This window comes from Lipotes vexillifer, unplaced genomic scaffold (assembly GCF_000442215.2).
Source record: "Lipotes vexillifer unplaced genomic scaffold, Lipotes_vexillifer_v1.1 scaffold518, whole genome shotgun sequence".
Classification (NCBI taxonomy): domain Eukaryota; kingdom Metazoa; phylum Chordata; class Mammalia; order Artiodactyla; family Lipotidae; genus Lipotes; species Lipotes vexillifer.
Window position 1 is genome coordinate 3,396,354 of NW_006780945.1, and position 18,642 is coordinate 3,414,995.

At 52.8% G+C, this 18,642-nt stretch overlaps 1 protein-coding gene across 2 annotated transcripts in view; it reads left to right on the forward strand.

Annotated features, from left to right (window-relative positions):
- The window catches only part of SLC39A11 (solute carrier family 39 member 11), a 329,009-nt gene extending 311,713 nt beyond the window's left edge, over positions 1-17,296 (forward strand). For both annotated transcript variants that reach the window (XM_007454394.1, XM_007454395.1), the window contains exons 6-8: positions 13,207-13,305; positions 15,946-16,104; positions 17,218-17,296. In XM_007454394.1, coding sequence (XP_007454456.1) covers positions 13,207-13,305; positions 15,946-16,104; positions 17,218-17,296 — 337 coding nt within the window. The remainder of the gene's footprint in view (positions 1-13,206; positions 13,306-15,945; positions 16,105-17,217) is intronic.
- Positions 17,297-18,642: the final 1,346 nt, after the last annotated feature.

Below are 18,642 nucleotides of genomic sequence, written 5' to 3' on the forward strand. Positions count from 1 at the left end.
GGGGGGTCCCACCTGGCTCACTGGCCACGTTTACTGTTACTCCCTGAGAGAGGAGGTGTGGGAAAGGGCTTGGAGTCCAGCACCGTTTCCCCGACTGCAGTGACCCAGGCTGTGTTCTCAGGTTTATCACTCACCCTTTCCAGGCCTTGATTCCTACGTGTACAAAATGGAGAATGAACTTAAACCTCCTAAGTGAAAGTAATAATAAATGCTTATAAAGGCACTTTAAAACGCCCTTTAGAAGAAAGTGCCAAAATGCTGGAAAATGTTTTAGTGGTTTGCAATGGTATTTCGCGTGCTGGAGAAAGAAATGTTTTAGTCCCAAGCCCTCCCCTAAAATGTTGATCTGGACTTGATTGCAGCGTTCAGTGAATAAGAAAGCAGAGGGACGAACTTAGGTATCCTGAGGAAATACCCTATACAGGCACACCTCAGAGACACCAGACCCCTGCCACAAAGCGAGTCACATGAATTTTGGGGGGTTCCCAGTGCGTGTCAAAGTGATGTTTACACTCCGCTGCCAGTCTGTTAGTTGTGGGAGAGCATGATATCTAAGGAAACAATGTACATACTTGAATTAAAAAAATATAAAACAAAAAATTACAGTGGTAGCATCCAAGATGTTACATACGGATCACCATGCCAAATGTAGTAACCATGAACAAGTTTGAAGCATTTGCGAGAATTGCCAAAATGAGACACAAAGACACCAAGTGAGCAAATGCTGTTGGGAAAACGACGCCATAGACTTGCTCGGTGCAGGGTCACCACAAACCTTTAATCTGTAAAAAAAGCGCAATATCTGCGAAGCACCAGAAAACGAGGTGCGCCTGTACAGAGGTCCGAGCCTACGGCCTAAGGAGACTACCGACGTGCCAAGTTCACGGGAGATGAGAATGCAAAGCCCTGTATCCAAACCCCCAGATAACCGTCGACTGGGGTCTTATACGGCCGCCTAAACTCTTGATGTGAAGTTCAAAAGCAGGCCCCACTGAGCTTCGCGGGTGAGAGGTGAGGGTCATGACTTCTCTTGGGGCCAGGCCAGCGCGGAGCGGGAAGCCCAGGGCTCAGGGGCTCTTGGGTGCTGGTACTGTCCCGTTTCTTGATCTGGGTGTGGGTTTCATGAAATTCAGCAAGTTTCTGAAAAGACATCAAGCCGGCCACTTATAATGTGTGCTCTTCTCTGCCCGTACATTCAGCCTCAATAAGACACCTTTATTAAAAGGAGGTTATGCTCTTCCCAAAAGTCTGACCCCCACCCAGGACTTGAATTCCTGCCTTTATTCTAGAGTCCCTATATTTTGCTCAAATGCATTGTTTTTAAAATAAGAGTGATATTTCTTTTTTTTAATAGATTTTTAAAAAATTTATTCATTTATTTATTACTTTTGTTTGGCCGCGTTGGGTCTTTGTTGCAGTGCGGGGACTTCTCTTGTTGCGGAGCACGGGCTCTAGGTGTGCGGGCTTCAGTAGTTGTGGCACGTGGGCTCAGTAGTTGTGGCGCATGGGCTTAGTTGCTCCGCAGCATGTAGGATCTTCCTGGACCAGGGCTCGAACCTGTGTCCCCTGCATTGGCGGGTAGATTCTTAACCACTGCACCACCAGGGAAGTCCCAAGAGTGATATTTCTTGACCTGACTATAAAAAGAGTTAAAGTTTAATTATTTCTGATAAGTATACCATGCTGGGTTTATTTTCTAGCAGGGTTAGTGATTTGTATACAAATGGACTTTTCTTGGTTCTCTCCTGAAGCAGTTGGCTGAATAATAATAAAATAAAATTCCAAGTATATTAGGGAGAATTAACCAAAAAAATCGTTGCTCTCGGCCACCGGCACCTCATATCAATTCACGGATGAGAAAGCACAGCTTAGTTTTGCCTGTTTAGAGACTTTCTGTAAATAGAATCACAGAGCATTTTACTGTTTTGTGTCTAGCTTCTTTCAGTCAAAATTCTATCTCTAAGATGCTTCGTCCTGTAGCATGGCACTGGAGATTGTTTATTCTCACTGCTGTACACCGTATTCCATTGTGGGAACGGAACACAATTTATTGATTGATTCTGTCTTGGACGGGCGTTTGCTTCATGTCCAGTTTGGGGCCATTATGGATAGGGCTCTGCTGTGAACCTCCTAATACATGTCTTTGAGTGAATATATAAGCATATTGCTCTTGGGTATGTACCCCTGGGTGCTTTTCACATCACGTAAGGCAGCCTCACACCTGGCCTGTGCATAGGCTTCACTTACTTGCTGGGATACTTAGCAGGTAAAGGTCCCCAGGGCATCCCTCGGGGACCTAGAGATCCCCTAGCTGTCTGTAGGCTTCTCTGCTTTCTGACAAGGAGAAGTGCACAGAGGTGGCCTGAATCACCCGCAGACACCACCCTGCCTTGTGGCTTGACTTCCTGGGGCTGCTCCCCGCCCACGTTGGGGAGGGCGGCGGACTTGAAGGGAACCCATGGGTTATCTCATCTTGCCAGCCTGTGGCAGTAAGCCTCCCAGAACAGAAAGAAGGGGTGGGGGAAGATCCCTTGCGTGCTAAGCCAGCTCCACTGAGCAGGTAGTGCCGGGCAGCCCTGCGGGGAGCACCCAGCCCCTTCCCACCTGCACGCTCATCAAACACCTCAACAATCTGCTCGAGTGGGAAGCCGGTGATGTCACCGCAGAGCCTGAACAATCAGGCCTTTCATGGCAGGATGATAACAATCAAAACAGTATTTAAGGGCCTGCCACGCAAGAACACACACGCTCATGGCTCATGGGAGGATCTGAAAGCCGAGGTGAAGCAGGTCTTGTCAGGAATACGCCGAGCTCCTTTCACACTCAGCCGGCCAGAGAACGTAGCCTGGAGAGCCAGGCTGTGGGTTGCAAGGACGCTCACTTGCCAATTTTCAGAGAAAACCAGGACTCTCTCTACCACCTCCCCGGGACGCCTCACCTCCAACCCCAGAACTAACCCCTACACTGAGCATAATCTGTGCTTGGGGTTCCAGCAGGAATGTCTCACTGCACATCTCCAGGGGGTGCCATTCACCGGGAACACAGTGTGCCCCCAGAATTGTGCAACATTGAGTTTCTGAAGCTACTGCCTTTGGAACAAGGGAGCAGAGGCCTGGTGGTTCTCAGGTGTTGTTTTTACCTTGAATCCCAGGAATCTGTCTTGCTTGAGCTAAGCTCCCTAGAAGACTCGACTCCACTGAGCCTAGAAATTCTCAAATAAGATGCACAAGGTCAGATGTTTTTCTTGTTCAGTCTGAGCAGTTTCTGGTGTTCAGATATTTGCTGCAGAAGCAAGTTCACCTAAACTCTTGCTTACTCTGGGTCAGTTGTTCTTAACCAGGGGACATTTTGCAATGTCTGGAGATGTTTTTGGTTGTCCCCGCTAGCAGGATGCTACTGGCATCTAGTGAGTAGAGGCCAGGGATGCTGCTAGACATCCTACAATGCACAAGACGGGCCCTCACAAAAGAATGAACTGGTCCAAAATGTCAACAGTGGCAATGTCAAGAAGCCTGCTGTAGGTAGGATGTTCTGACCCCATTAACCCTGGAGGCCACTTCTTAACATCTGCCCCACCTGGCCTTCTCTCCTGTCTACCAGAGTGGGCCAGAGCCTCAGCTCACTGGTCCAGCAGGTATGAGGCAGCACCTGGTTCTCTGCTGGGGCTTTGAGCCCAGGTAACCGTCTGTGTCCACGATGCTTTGATGGGTCCGTGTGAGGCCCAGAGGACCCGAGGCTTATAGAATAGTGCTTAAGAGGACCCTCTGTCACTTCCCAGCTGGGTAGCCCTGGAGACAAGTCGCTGAACCTTGTGCATCACTTTCCCCATCTGTAAAATGGGGATAATGATGGTAAGAAACACTTAGGAGGTGGTGGGTGAGGGGTGAGGCGTGTTGCTACATGTAAAATGCTTGCAACCACGCCTGAAACTTAGTCACACTCCGTAAACGGCAGACATGATTATCATCACTCTTATTCCAGCCGGAGGACCTTAGTCTCCCTCTGACGGGCGCGGTAACAAAAGAGAAGCTGGTTTCCGCCGCAGGTTGTTGCAGTGGGATCTGTGCTGCTCCCAGCACAGGCTTTGTGCTGCTGCCGACCCTCGCTGAAAGCTTTCCCCGAGCTCAAGGCCCGAGACATACATTCTTTTTTTTTTTTTTTTTTTTTTTTTTTTCTGTGTGGCATCTTAGTTCCCCGACCAGGGATCGAACCCATGCCCCCTGCAGTGGAAGCGCGGGTTCTTAACCGCTGGGCCGCCAGGGATGTCCCCTGGAGACATTCTTAAGTGAAAGGCTTGAGTGGAGACGGCTAAGGCATGGATTTCAAGGGAACCCCCTTCAAGGGTCTCATTCAGCACAGGGGTCGGTCTCCAAAGATGGGTGTAGACTCCTGGGTTGCAACCTCATACTTGGCCTTGCAGAGACCCCTGGGGTGGAGCTGGGGCACTTAGCACTTGTCCTGAAAAGCCGGCAGACTCAGCTGTGCACAGGAAAGATTCTTAGAAGATGATGCCAAGGAGAGATGGGCTTTGACTCCAAAGCATTTTCTGCTCTTGTTTGTGCGTTGGCTTTAAATTGGGGAAGGGGAGAGAAGGGCAGGCCTGGACTGCCCTGCCCTAGCATCTCACACTGCTGCTTCCATCGTCACTTCTTCCTGTAGCAGAAGCATCTCCCCATCTCTCTCTAGCTATCGAAAGGCTCCCCACCCTTCAAAGTCCATCTTGAGTGCCACCTTCTCCAGGAAGGATTCCCGGATCACCTTCCTCCCTGTAGGCTCTGTGCTTCTCTTATGGCCTTTGGCAAGCTCTGTGCTGTCCTGTAGTCATTTGTAGGTGGGTTTCTTCACCCGCTATTAGGTTGTAAACCCCTTGAAGGTGGGGGCCCTTCCCAACATCTTCGTGTGCCGCGTGAGCTCTCACACATGGCTGGGGCTCAGTGCTGGATTCTGGGGTCACTCCTGAGGAGAGGATCACCCCTGGCCGCCAGCTGCTATTGCCAGCCTTGGTTCTGACCCGGAGGTCACAGAATCTGGAAGGGTGAGAAGCAGGAGTTGGAGGAGAAATTTGTGTGAGGTCGGAAAGGCCACCAGGCTGCGGGGACCTAGGGACCTGAGTGTCCGGCTCATTCAGGAGCCTCGGGCAGTTTTCACGCAAGCTGCCATTTAAGGAGCGTCCACTCTGGACTGTGAGCTCTGCCCGGCACTTCACAGAGACTATCCCCCATCCACAGAGGAGCCCTGAAAATGGGGCAGTTTATGCCCGATTTACAAAGTCAAAGCCGACGCGACGCGCTGGGTCTCAGCAGCGCACCTGGGGATGCAGGCAAGTCACACTGCCTGCAAAGACCTTGAACTTCTCTGTGCTTTTGTTTTCTGCTAACAAAGAAGGTGTTGAACAAGGGGACTCGGAAGGCCCCCGTAGCCTGGGGGACTTTTAACTCTGAGGTGGGGCAGGAGCTGGGAAGGCAGCCCCTGGAGGGAAAGGGGGTCAGGCCTCTAAGAAAAAGCAGAAGCACCTGCCCACTGGGACGGCCTTCCTTCCTGTCGCCCACCTCTTGGGAAGACTGGTGTCTGAAGGTGAGGGTGGGTAGCACCACCCCGCCCAAGCTGGCAGCCCGGAGGACCAGCATTGCACCTCAGAGGCCCTGGCCATCTGCCCCCACGGGCTGGGAGAGCAAGGAATACGAGAGGCAGTGGAGGGGCACCCTGGGGCTCTGGCTTGTGCCCTTGCATCCAGACTGGGGCGTGAGCACCCACCGCCCCGCCTGCGCCTCCTTGGCACCCCCCCATGGGCCCAGCCCACTCTGTCTACAGAGAGTCAGTACCTGGAGGTGAGCCCCGCGCCTTCCCTGCCCCCTCCAGGTGCCCCCAGCCCCGGGGTTTCCAGCTGCCTTCTAGCCCCAAGCAGGCTGACCAGTCCCCTTGTGTCCCTACCCCAGACGGAGAGCAAAGTGCCTGCTGCTTGTCACTGCAGGGAGGCCAACCTCTCCTGCCCCTGCCATGCCCGGCCAGCTCGGGCCTGGGCTGGAGACAGAGGGCCACACTCATTGTGGACCGGCCTGACGCTCTTGAGGCTGCTGAGGGTTGGAGGGAGATGTATCTGAGGGGTCCCGGAGCGGTTGGAACGTGCGTTAGACCATCAGAAGCGTTGGATAGTGAAAAACAACAACAACAAAACATCATCTGCTCAGCTTCCAAGACTGTGTGCACATCCTCTGCGGCAAATTAAAATTCTCACCCAAGTTTGCCTCTGCCACCCAGCAGGCTTCTGGGGGCTTCCAAGGATGACCGACCTCATCCCAGTTGGCCCCGGACATCCCCCGTTTCAGCACCGAACGTCCAGTGTCCCAGGAAACCGGGGCAGTTGGGCACCCCAGTTACCATCACAAAGCTCAGATTGCAGTCAGGGAGTTGTGACTTCCACACATTTGCTTGCGCTGTGGCCGGGGAGCTGTGAGGTTGGGGAAGCCGTGGCTGCTCAGCCCTCCCCCGTGTCAGAAGAGAGTGAGGTTTTGTCTTCTTCCTTCCTGCCATTCTCTCTCGCATCTTTTTCATGTAAAAAGAAAAAAGAAACTCGTAGGAAATGAACTTTAAAAACAGCTGGACTGGGTCTGCGCCTCCTAGAAAATTCAGGTTCTCAAGGGAGAGGAAAAGAGAAGTGTGAACAGTCCAAGCCAAATCCAGCTCCTCTGCAGAGGTAACCCTTCTGGACAGACCCTGGGCTCACCTACCCAGAGCCCCTGCACCTGCAGCCCAGCGCCCAGGAGCCATCACCCCCCACCACTGCCCCATATGACCCCTGCCCTTAACCCTCCCTCCTCCTTCCCCTCTTTCCCCTCCACTTGCTCTCCCCACCGCCCCCGCCCCGGCCCCGTTCTCCCATAGACAAGCCTTTCCTGGCCTTTCCCAGCCCTTCTTGCAGGATCCCCTCCCTTGTTGCTCCCTTAAGTCCCGGGGAGCAGGTCACCGTGGAGCTTGACTTGTCACCAAAGGGCAGGGACCCTGTCAGGGACAGCCTGTGGTTTCTTTCTTAAAGAACCCTTCGTCCCCACTTCCCTCTCCCTGCCACTGACTTGCTGAGGTCCGGACTGGTCACGGTGTCTTTGCTCTCCTGCCCGCAAGAACAAACCCAGAAAGCAGGGGCCTCGTGTCTTCCGAAGGGCCAGGGTTTGGGCTCCTCCTGTTGCTTTTTTTTTTTTTTTTTAAACAGTTTTCTGCTGTACGAGAAGGAGCCTGGGGGCTAGTGTGGGGCTAAGCCACACCCTCCCCAGTCACCTCTTTATTTTCAGCTGCCAATGAGGCCCTGAGTATTTTGTGGACTAGCTTCTAATTGTCTTGTTAAAACAAACAAACAAAAAAAAGCACCTCTGCCTCTGTCCACTTGTAAACAGTTTTATTGGAGTATAATTGCTTTACAATGGTGTGTTAGTTTCTGCTGTATAACACAGTGAATCAGCTGTATGTATACATATGTCCCCATATCCCCTCCCTCTTGCGTCTCCCTCCCTCCCACACTCCCTATCCCACCCCTCTAGGTGGTCACAAAGCACCGAGCTGATGGCCTGTGCTATGCGGCTGCTTCCCACTAGCTAGCTATTTTACGTTTGGTAGTGTATATATGTCCACGCCACTCTCTCACTTCGTCCCAGCTTCCCCTTCCCCCTCCGCGTGTCCTCAAGTCCATCCTGTACGTCTGCGTCTTTGTTCCTGTTGCTTCTGAATCCTGTTTGGAATCTTCATAGCCCATCCTGGAAAAGAAGCCTCTCATTTGGGCTTTCCCTTCCCAAGTGTAAATGATGGACGGGAGAGCCCAGCAAGCCCCATGCCCAGGGGATGCCGGCAGGGGCAGGGTGTCCGTAGGCGTGGAGGCCACGGGGGGAGCACAGGAGGGAGTGAGCGCGCCTGGAGCGTCCGGCACGCCCAGCGCCCGTGGAGGCTGCGCGCCCACCCCTGGCAGCCAGTCTAGGCCCCCCCTGCTCCTGAGTCAGCTCTGAGCTCGGGCTTCCGAGGGACCAGCCCTGCCCCCCTGAGCCCGGCCTCACTGCTGCCGCTTCGCACCTGGACACACGGGCCGTTACCCCGCTATCACTTTTGTTGGTATGTCCTGTGTCCCCAGTCACCCTCCACTTTGATGCTCCTGCGGTTTCCCAGGATCCCCTCCAGCGCCCCGACCTAGTCTGCAGGCCACCTGACTCAGTCACAAGTGGCTGCTGGTGTCCTCGGCTCCCAACAGGGGCCGGCCCTGGGATGCTCCTTTGGTGGGTGTCAGGTAGCAGGGCAGGAGCTCCTGAGTTGGAGGTGGGTGTGGCCACCGCCCTCATCCTCAACCCCTTTGATGACTCCTTAGGCCAGTGGTCCTCAGTGCGGTCATCACATTCCTAAAACCTGCAGACCGGCTGCCTGACACCACAGCTCATCAGAATACCCAGGGGGTTTCATTCGATTTCCTGAGCTGATGCAAGTGGGAGAGCAGAATAGAGGGTGTGGAGGGGACTGAGCCCTTCCGTGGGGCTCAGCCCCCAACAGATGCAGAGCACACGGAGGCCAAGGGAACGCGACGCACCGGTGTGCGTGTGCAGAAGGGACATATACGAAGGTGGGAAGGGCAGAGAAGCTGCAGTCCAGCCCTTGCTGTGGGCTGGAGGAGCCCAGGTGCACTCAGGAGAGATTCCACGGTCGCCCAGCGAGGCGACGCCCTGCTGAGAAAGGCTGGCTGGCAGGATCCCGAGGGTGTGGTACCTGGCTGGGCTGGCAGCCCCGTGCCAGAGCCGGGGCAGGGCCCAGGGGACGTGGCTCACCAGGCATAGAAGAATGGGGTTTCTGTGCTGCTTATCAGGATGGCGGCTCCCGGGCGGGATGCAAGGAGGTTCCAGAGCCCGCCCAGCGGATGGCTGCCGTCAGTCCCAAGTCATGGCAAGGACTTTGAACGGGGGACCCCACCTCCGACGCACTGGCGACACGGGGCGGCAGCTCCCTCCCCGGTTAGGTCTGGGGTGAGTCGTGTGCCTGCCTGTGGACACAGGGGGCAGGCAATGGCTTTGGACAGTGAGCCAGCTGCACAGTGCTGTCAGACGAGTGATGTAAGACCTGGACAGACACCTTGACCTTCCTCGTTGAAAGAAACCTTGGACCTTTGCAAAAGGTCAAGGAGCTGGTTGGATCCACTTAACCATTTGGGGGGCAGTGAAGAGATAGTGAAAAGGTTTGGAGGAGAAAGGCGCCGCTGTGAGGGTTGGTCCGAGAAGGTAGGGCAGGGGCTAGTGGAACATTGGCAAGGATTCGCCCTTAAGGTTCACTCCATCACCGGAAATAGATTTCAGAGGCTCCCCACTCCTGGAATAGGAGCCCAGGGTCAACTTGGGCTATGAAAGTGACAGCGGAAGTCTCTAGAAGAGGCTGTGTTCCTGCCCAGGGCTGGTGGGAGCATATGCTTGTCAGGGTCCTGTAACTTGAGTGAGGCTGGACAAAGTGACCCAAAGCTGGGTTTGGATTCCTAGACCCGGGACCCAGGAGGTGAGAAGAGGCGAGACCCTTGACTCTGATCCCCAAACCAGCCCCCAGCCCCACCCGCCGAGGCCGGCTCTCATCCCCCCCACCACCCCGACAACAGAGGTGTTTGTTCTCGGGCCTTTTGAGGCAAGAAAGGACACTCTTGACGCTTTTACCCTGCCCTTTAGACTGGCTGGGGAGTGATGGTTAGGGACTCAAAAGGGAGGAAGCCTAGCTGGCCAGCAGGGCTCACCGCCTTGCACACCTGCCTGTTTAAAAAGCAAAGGAGCAGAACAGTAGCTTTTGCCTAAAAATCACAAGCCAGATTTCTCTCTGGACCCTGTCTAATTTCTCCTACTCTCGTCGTCTCCTGTGAAATCGGGGCAGATCTGGGCTGCCGTGGAGAAGGTGTGGGCCAGGGTTCACTCCCAGCCCTCACCTGGCAGCGGTACTTATGCCTTGGACAAAACCTCAAGGGTCACCCAGGGGCGACCCTCTAGGCTCGTCATCCACTGAGGACGCCCATACTCAGAAAGGCAGCAGGACAGTCAAGTCCAAGCTCATCAAAGTGCCTCGTAAGCCCTCCCAGCAGCTCATGTCCCTTCTGTGTCAAGGGGAGGATCCAGCTCTGGGCACTTCCCGGGTCTCAGCGGGGATGGACCCTGGAGGTGACCAGGGGAAGGATGCCCGCCCAGGGCAATCATGAGTCCGGGGCTCCTGGGAGTTTCTGTGCCCCGCGAACAGACTGGCCAGCAGCATGCAGGAGCCCCTTATCAGAAAGACCTTCACGTTCACAGCGGCCCTCCAAGGAGGTACACTTGACCTGTCCAACCTTACAAGGGGTGTAAATGTCTCACAGAAGTGTCAGCAAGAACAAATGAACGAGTGCTGGTGGGGATGTAAGCACAGGTGGGCCAAAGTCAGATCTATCTGACGCAGCACTTTGCAAGGGCATGAGTCGTGACTCGGGGCGGCAAGTACTCAGCCTGTCTCGGAGAGGGGACCTGTGAGTTCTTGGAAAGACCTCCCAGCTGGAAAGGGTTCAGCCCCACCCTGGCCCAGCCCTGCTTCCTGAAGCTGAGTCAGTTCTCTTGTTGACTCTGACTGTCCTACAGTCCCATTCTCTGTCACCCCTCCTGTCATCAGCTCACACTGGAACCTTAGTGATAACGCTCACCTCCACCCCACAGTAGACTTTGATTAGGTCCTCAGGACACGCCCGCTCCTGTGTGCCAAGGGCTTTAGAGGGCCCGTCCCAGGGCATCATCCTGGCAACCCTGGGATGCCGGGGGTTGTATTGTTCTTTGAATTTCACAGCAGGGGGAATGGAAGGTAGCACAGCCAACATATCGTGGGCCCAGGAGTCGAACACGAGAAGACGAACTGCAAAGCCCAAACTTTAACTACTGTGTGCCAGGCGGCAGGGACCTCGGGGCGGTACGGGGGGCTCATGGCCCAGAGTTGTGGTTCTGTCTTGTCGGATCTTTCTGTACCCCTCAGGCATTAGGGCAGGAGTCTGCCAACTCTGCAGCCCGTGGGCCTAATCCGGCCCCCGACCTGCTTTTATAAATAAAGTTTTATTGGAACTCAGCCATGCACTTTTCTTTACATATTGGCTGCTCTCCCACTGCAGTGACAGAGTTGAATAGTTGCAACAGAGACCCGATGGCCCTCAAAGCCTAAAATATTTACTTACTGGCGCTGTTTGCTGTCCTCTGGCTCCTGGGATGAGGTCAGAGCATATCTGCACCCCTTCCTCTCTAAGAAGTAAAAGGAGAGAGCTGCCTTAGGTAATGTAGGCAAGGATGCCCGTAACCTTGCAGGGGAAGGTCAGCGCCCACTGAGCGGTACCACCAGGGGCCCTTTGTGGACGTGCCAGCTGGGGTGTCTTCCTGTCTGCCCACTTCATCTTATGAAGAGTTTGGCCTGGCTTTGGGGGGACACGCTCAATGACCCTGTCAGCCCTAAGCCACCAGAACAGTTCCTTTATCAAAAGACTAATAATAATTTTTCAGATGCTCATCGTCACTTTGATGCGCTGGTGGGTGGATGTTCAGGGGAAGCATCATGAAGTTGTCCAGAAGGGACAGGATGAGAGTTGATTAAAGGAAGCCCGTGCAAGATTTAATGTAAGTCCAAGATTCTGGAAGGGTCAGGATCTTCCTGAGAGTCTCCTTGACCTGGCAGCTCCAAGGTGGAGGCTCCCTCCTCCCAAGATGTCTGGAGCTATGAGTCCCGTATGAAGGATGCATGCGTGAGTTGGGGGAATAAAAGAAAACACAGGCTGAGTTTCAGGCCCTCAAACAAAAAGGAGATGAAATCTTAAACACTGGGGATTATCGTAGGTATTCTCTGCTGGAAGTAGAACAGGAGCCTGTGGCCGAATGGAAGTGTGTCCCTGTCCCAGGATCGTGGGGTAGGTGAGTGGGCAAGGAGGCCAGGGTGGAGCCGGCTGCTGGTCGACAGCACTCCCTGGCCGCTGTCCAGAGCTGATGGGCGGATTCCTGTTGGCAGCAAGGTAGACGGACGTGAGCAAATTGACCGGAAAGCCAAGTGACAGTGGAGTTTCCCTTTTCTATCCAATCCATCCACAACTCCCTCAGGCCACATTCCAGCATGGCTTGCCAAGTGGCAGCCACATGTCATGCCCTTGAGATCCTTAGTGACCAGGTGAGTCCTCGTGGACCTGTCCAGCCAAGGTAGAATCTCGTCTTGGGAGATACCCTAAAACTGCCTTCCTGTTGCCTTCAGACTGACCCTATTTCCTTCCCATCTTCCCTTTCCTTCCTCTACCAGTGGACATGCAGTTCAGTCATGGTAATTTGCTGCATGGGGGATGAGGGTTCTTAATTTATGTGCGTGCCTGAGGACCTCCCTGGGGGGGGTCATGTATCGCTTTTGTTCCCATCTCTTTCTGTTTCTCCTTCCCTTGTACTCCAATACCTGGTTTGTGTGCAAGGTAGGCTCTCGAGGCTTGGCTCCGACCAAGTGACCAATTCATAGAGCCCAGCCCCTAAGTGTCCTGCAGAGGCAGGAGGGCAGAGGGTCACCGTGAGCTCCCCAGGGGCCCCAGGAAGTCCAGCGTCAGTGCCAGACCAGCATGCAGAGAGCCCGTGGGGAAGCCCAGCCCAGACCCAGATCTGTGTCCCCATCAGAGTCTGCATCCATGCTTCCTTGTCCCATTTCTGAAGTTGCTTCTGGACAACATGTGATCTCTCCATCTCTATGCTTTAAGGGAATGGAACCCCAAGAGTGCTGAACGCCTCATATGTGCTAGGGACTTCATAGGCATGAAATCAGGTCCCTGGGGGACAGCAGTCCTTCATGGTTGAAGTTAGTACCCCCACGTGACCCCCTGCACGTTACATACAAAGATCTAAGGTGTAGACGTTCGATGATTTGTGCAGAGTCGTGCAGCTAAGTGGCAGAACTCGGGTTATCCTGACACCCAGTCAGTGTGCTCCCCGCTGTGCTGTAAGGTCCGTAAGCATGGAGCATCTCCAGGGACCAAGGACAGCGTGAAGCAGGGAGGATCCGTGTCCCCTTCCTCCTCGTGTTCACCTGCACGCATGCCCTGAGCTCTCCCCTTCCCTCACCTGTCACCGGGATCCACTGGGGCCTCTGATGCCATAGCAGGGCACTGGGCAGAGGCCAGGGCCCCCGTCCGTGTGGCTGCTCCATTCTGGACATCTGCCTTCACGCGCCTTCTTGGTCTTTCAGGAATTTAGCCATTGGAATCGGGATCCAGAATTTCCCAGAGGGCCTTGCTGTCAGCCTCCCGCTGCGAGGGGCTGGATTCTCCACCTGGAGAGCCTTCTGGTAAGTACTCCAGACGTCCACTGTCAGAGGCCAGGGTTGGGTCCGATGTGGAGCTCAGAGCAGTCCTCCTGCGGGCAAGAGCAGCCTCTTCTGGCCTGGAAGTGAGTCTGGAGCTCCTGGAAACACCAACAACCCGGTTGAATGCTGCACCCCCAGAGCTGGGAGAAGCCTCCAGAAACTCATCTCTTGACCTTCAGCCCGTGTTTCCTATTTGCAGAACCCCTCCAGGGATAGACACGCCCACTCTGGGTGGGGTTTTCTCTCTCTCCGGTGGGGAGAAGCAAGGCAGACCTTGTGTCCACTCTCCATGTCCCATGCCCTAAGGAGGCTCACTCACTGCAGCCTGTCCTCAAGAGTCATCACATTAGCTCCCGCCGTGACCCTGGTCACAGTGAAGACCAGGATTATGTCAACAGCATCTGGGCAGGTGAAGCTGTGGTGCTCACGCTTCGTGTTTTCATAGCCCCCAAAGGGCTTTCAAGTCTATTCCCTAATTTTACCTTTTCAGTGACCTGTAAGGTAAGGCCCCAGGTTTCAGAGGAGGGGATCATGGCCCAGAGTGTCAGCCAGCCAGCTCATCAAGCAGTGATGCCAAGGCTGCTGCAGGCTCTTCTGCCCCTCAACTCAGGACTCTGAGCCTCAGAACACCTCTTTACTGAAGGAGCCGCCGCTCTAGAATGTACGCTGAGAGCACTCAAGGGCTGCTCATAACAACAATTAAAAAACGCCTTCCAGGGCTTCCCTGGTGCCGCAGTGGTTGAGAGTCCGCCTGCCGATGCAGGGTTCGCGGGTTCGTGCCCCGGTCTGGGAAGATCCCACGTGCCGCGGAGTATCTGGGCCCGTGAGCCATGGCCGCTGAGCCTGCGCGCCCGGAGCCTGTGCTCCGCAACGGGAGAGGCCACAGCAGTGAGAGGCCCGCGTACCGCAAAAAAAAAAAAAAAAAAAAAGCCTTCCATTTTATAGGGCCTTGTGACTTACAAGTTCTTGCATATACTTAAATCATTTTAGTTCCATCCTGTGTCATCTCTTTCTCCATTGCTGGAGACTACGGAATAGAGGTTTCGGGGGAAGGGCAGAGCAACATGGCCCTAGAAATTTTTTTTAAATGTGAGTTCCATGAGCCCGGAAGCCGTGACTGCCGTCTCATACAGGAGAGACTCCAGGGGCAAGGAGGGGAGGGGAAGAGGGGTATCTGTGGTCAGTGTCCAGACCCTGAGATTAAAGTGTTTGTTTAACTGGACACACTCAAGAGCTGCAGAGTCTGCAGGCCCATGCATGTGAGCACGGAGCCGGGAAGCAGTGGCCCCTTGGAGGATGCTACAGTGCAAACAGTGTCTCCCCCGTGCCCACCGTCTGCTCCTGGCCAGGAAGAAGCGGGGGGAGGTGGGAGTTCACAGTCCTATCCTGTCATCTGGGGAGGAATGGAGGGGAAGTTGTCTCTCACCCCCATTTTACAGATGAAGGGACCGAGGCTCGGAGCCAGTAATATCTTGCCAAGTGCCCACAGCAAGGAACAGTGGGAAAGATGTCCCAACACCTCGTCTGTTGGTGTCCAGCCTGTACAGGAGTCTGTTGGCGGTAGGGCTTAGCCGTGGGGTTCAGGTACTGGCCTACCTCCTGGCACTGAATTCTCAGGGCTCATGTGGGCTGCTGTTTTAATCAGGGCTCATGTGATTTCATCCTATAGAAACCACTCTCACTAGCTCAAATAAAGGGAGTTTTTGAAAGGAGAAATCTCACCTTAATCCAAGATGGAGGGTAGTGGGGACAGGCCCTCACTATATACATGGCCGGGTAGGTCCACCTTGTCGGCAGAGGTAGGTGGGTACAGCTCCTTCAGAAGGGGTGCCGTTGTGGCCGGAACCCCCAAAGATACCAGGCACAGCTGTCCTTGGGAAATGTCCATACCACTCCTAGTCAAGTGTCCTATCCTTCAGAAGACAATGTAGTCATCAACCAGTAAATGGGTATATAACATGTGGTATATCCACACAGTGGGATATTATGCAGTCATCAAAGGAATGAAGGACTGATAGTTTTTACAACGTGGATGCACCTAGAAAACAGGATGCTAAGTGAAATAAGCCAGTAAAAAGGATCACCTATTGTATGACTCCGTTTATAGAAAATGTCCAGAATAGGCAAGTCCCTGGAGACAAAAAGCAGATTAGTGGTTGCCAGGGGCTGGTGGGAGGGAGGAATGGGGAGTGGCTGCTAGTGGGTGTGGGGTTTCTTTTTCGGGATAATGAAAATGTTCTGGAATTAGATGGTGGTGAAATGGTTGCACAACCTTGTGAATATACTAAAAACCACTGAACTGTACACATTAAATGGGTGTGCCATTTGGTATGTGAATTATATCTCAGTAATGTCATTATTTTAAAAGGACAACGTGGAAAACTTAAAACCCTAAAATAAACCTGGGAGGGGTGTCTCCTGTAACTCTGTAATAGGGAGTTGGGAAAGGAGACAGAGGTGGTGTAAAAACAAACAAAGAACAGCAAAGTGCTTTGGCACTGCCATGCTGATCTGATGTGGAAGACAATGCATCGTTTTTTCTAGAGCTGAGTCAGCAGTCTGAGCATGCCTGTGTCTGCTTGACCCTCCCCACGGCGGGACGTGTCTCTGTTCTCTCCTTAGGTACGGGCAGCTCAGCGGCATGGTGGAGCCTCTGGCCGGGGTCTTTGGTGCCTTTGCCGTGGTGCTGGCGGAGCCCATCCTGCCCTATGCTCTGGCCTTTGCTGCCGGCGCCATGGTCTATGTGATCATGGATGACATCATCCCCGAAGCCCACATCAGGTGGGAGAGCTTCCCCTCCCCCATCTGTCCTTGTCTCTGTCCCAGCCCGGCTGGCCCCCACCTCTAGATCTGCCCTGTCTTTACTTGCTACTCTGTTCTTTACTCCCACCCCTTCCAGCCCCTTCCCAAGATCATCCTCAACCCCCCACCCCCACCCCAACGCCCCGCAACTGTGTTCTTTGAAACTAAAAGAGGAATAACGGGCAGGTGGGTGGAGAGTCAGACCAGGTCATATTAGGCAGTGGCATACGTGCCCTACCCTCCACCCCCAATGAAACAGACTATTATTTTCTTATATTCTCTCTCTCTCTCTCTCTCTCTCTCTCTCTCTCTCTCTCTCTTTAGATTTTTCTGGGGCTGGAATGAGGGAGAAGTGAGCTCTTAAATGTTGACCACAGCTATTCATTCAGGTTCTCATTGTCTAGCTATAGGCCACGTGTTGGGGATGGAGGATTCCTCTCTTTGTTTCGTTTTGGTTTTTATAGAAGAATGATTTTGAGGCTAGTATTCAAGGTCAGATTACATAATCAGGAAATCATTGCTGCCTTTTATTATTCAAGCATGGATTGCAGAGCCATGATAGGTGACCTTGAGTAAGTTACTTACTTCTCTATGCCTCAGTTTCCCCACAGTAAAATGAGGATAATAAGAGTACTGATTTCATGTGTTTATCCTTTGGTATTACATGAGTTAGTCAGTTTGCCTGGCATCTATATAGTAAAGCCCCAATAAATGATACTTATTATTCATTGAAGTATATAGTTAATTTACAATGTTGTGTTAGTTTCACGGGTACAGGAAAGTGATTCAGTTATAGATAGATAGATAAACAGATAGATAGATAGATAGATAGGTAGATATTCTTTTTCAGATTCTTTTCCATTATAGGTTATTACAAGATAGCGAGTATAGTTCGCTGTGCTATATAGTAGGTCCTTGTTTATTTTATAAATAGTAGTGTATCTTTTAATCCCAAGTCAATATTATTATGATTACTATTAATGGTAGTAGCATATTTCTCTCGGAATTGGACACTGTGGAGGATGCTTTCAGCCGGGACGCTGTCCCGCAGAGCATCAAGGTCTTCCTTTTCTTCCTTTCCTTCCCTCCTAGTGGTAACGGGAAACTGGCGTCCTGGGCCTCCATCCTGGGTTTTGTGGTGATGATGTCGTTGGATGTTGGTCTGGGCTAGTTGCTGAAGTGCCTCGGACCCCGGGAAAGGCAGCACGAGGAAACGGCCGGGATTGGCTTCTTCAGGACCACAGCCTCTTTCTTCACATCAAAACGTTTTTCCTTTCTCTCCTTTTTGTCTCATTACCCTGATTGACTCTGATCATGACAATTTTTAGTTTTCTTTTAAGGGAGATAGTGGTTTTATTTGGAATTTCCGGTAGTCACGGAACTACAGATTTTTGCTTGGCAACTACATGGACTCTTTCTGCGGTGGGAAAACCAAGGACCTACAGATCAGGGAAGTCTCTGCTTTTGCACCTTTGGTCTCCCTCACTGGACTCAATGGCAACTCCTCAAGGTCACCTACAGAAGCAAGCTCCCAAGAGAGAAGTCTCCCAAGCATCTTTGCCTAGTGACTCAGAGCCGTGTGACCAGGACAGCTCTTGTCTGTCCTTCCCGATCTTTTACCATTGATCCTCTGTCCATCAAGACTCGAACAGGAGCATCGTGGACAAAGCAGCCTACTTCCCAAGGCCCGAGGAGGAACATACCTTCTTCTGCCTCCCCCCGAGGGGGGAGGCTGCCTGGGGTGAGACACAGACAAAGGGAAGAAAATCAGCTAGTCTTTCTCTCTTTCTCTTCTTTTAAGGCAAAGATTGACACTATTGAAGTTAAGGGAATTAGGACAACTGTGAACACACAGTGAGCCCTGTGAAAAGAGGACAGGGTGGAGCTTTGATCAGAGACCTCTGCTCTCTCTGGATTCCAAGAGCAAACCGGTTTGCCATGGTTTCCAAGTCCCCTAGACATGTGTTTTGATAAGCTTATAGGCTTCATTTTTCTAAGAGACCTGGGGACACCAGCAAACTGCTAGAACTCAACCCCTTCATTTACTTATGGAGGGAGCCACTTAAGCTCATTTAAGTGAACGAAAGACATTTGGAGTCTGCACTGGGTCCTTCTCTGTTGACTATTCGGTAACTTATAACCTGACCCAGAGCCCTTAAGCTGCTTTGCTGGATTTTGGCCAGAGAGCTCAGGATAAGAAAGGAAAAGGGGTAGGAAAAGAAGAGGTATTTTTTACATTTCCCTTTTAAAGTAAATTTGAACCAAATCATCCTTCTAAAATGACCCTAAAGAATGACTTGAACGAGACTACGCCCTTATCCACACAGCCTTCTCCATCAGGGGTTACATAACTTGTCTGCTTCCAACATAGCTAAGGCCTGCCGTCCTCACTGGTCATAGGAGCCTTTGGGACCTTGAGTGGGCTCTGCTGACAAGGCAGGCAGCCCAGGAGGCAGGTATTCAGACACTGTGTTATCAATGCCTGCCCTGCGTTTACATGTCTCATTGCTGCCAAGG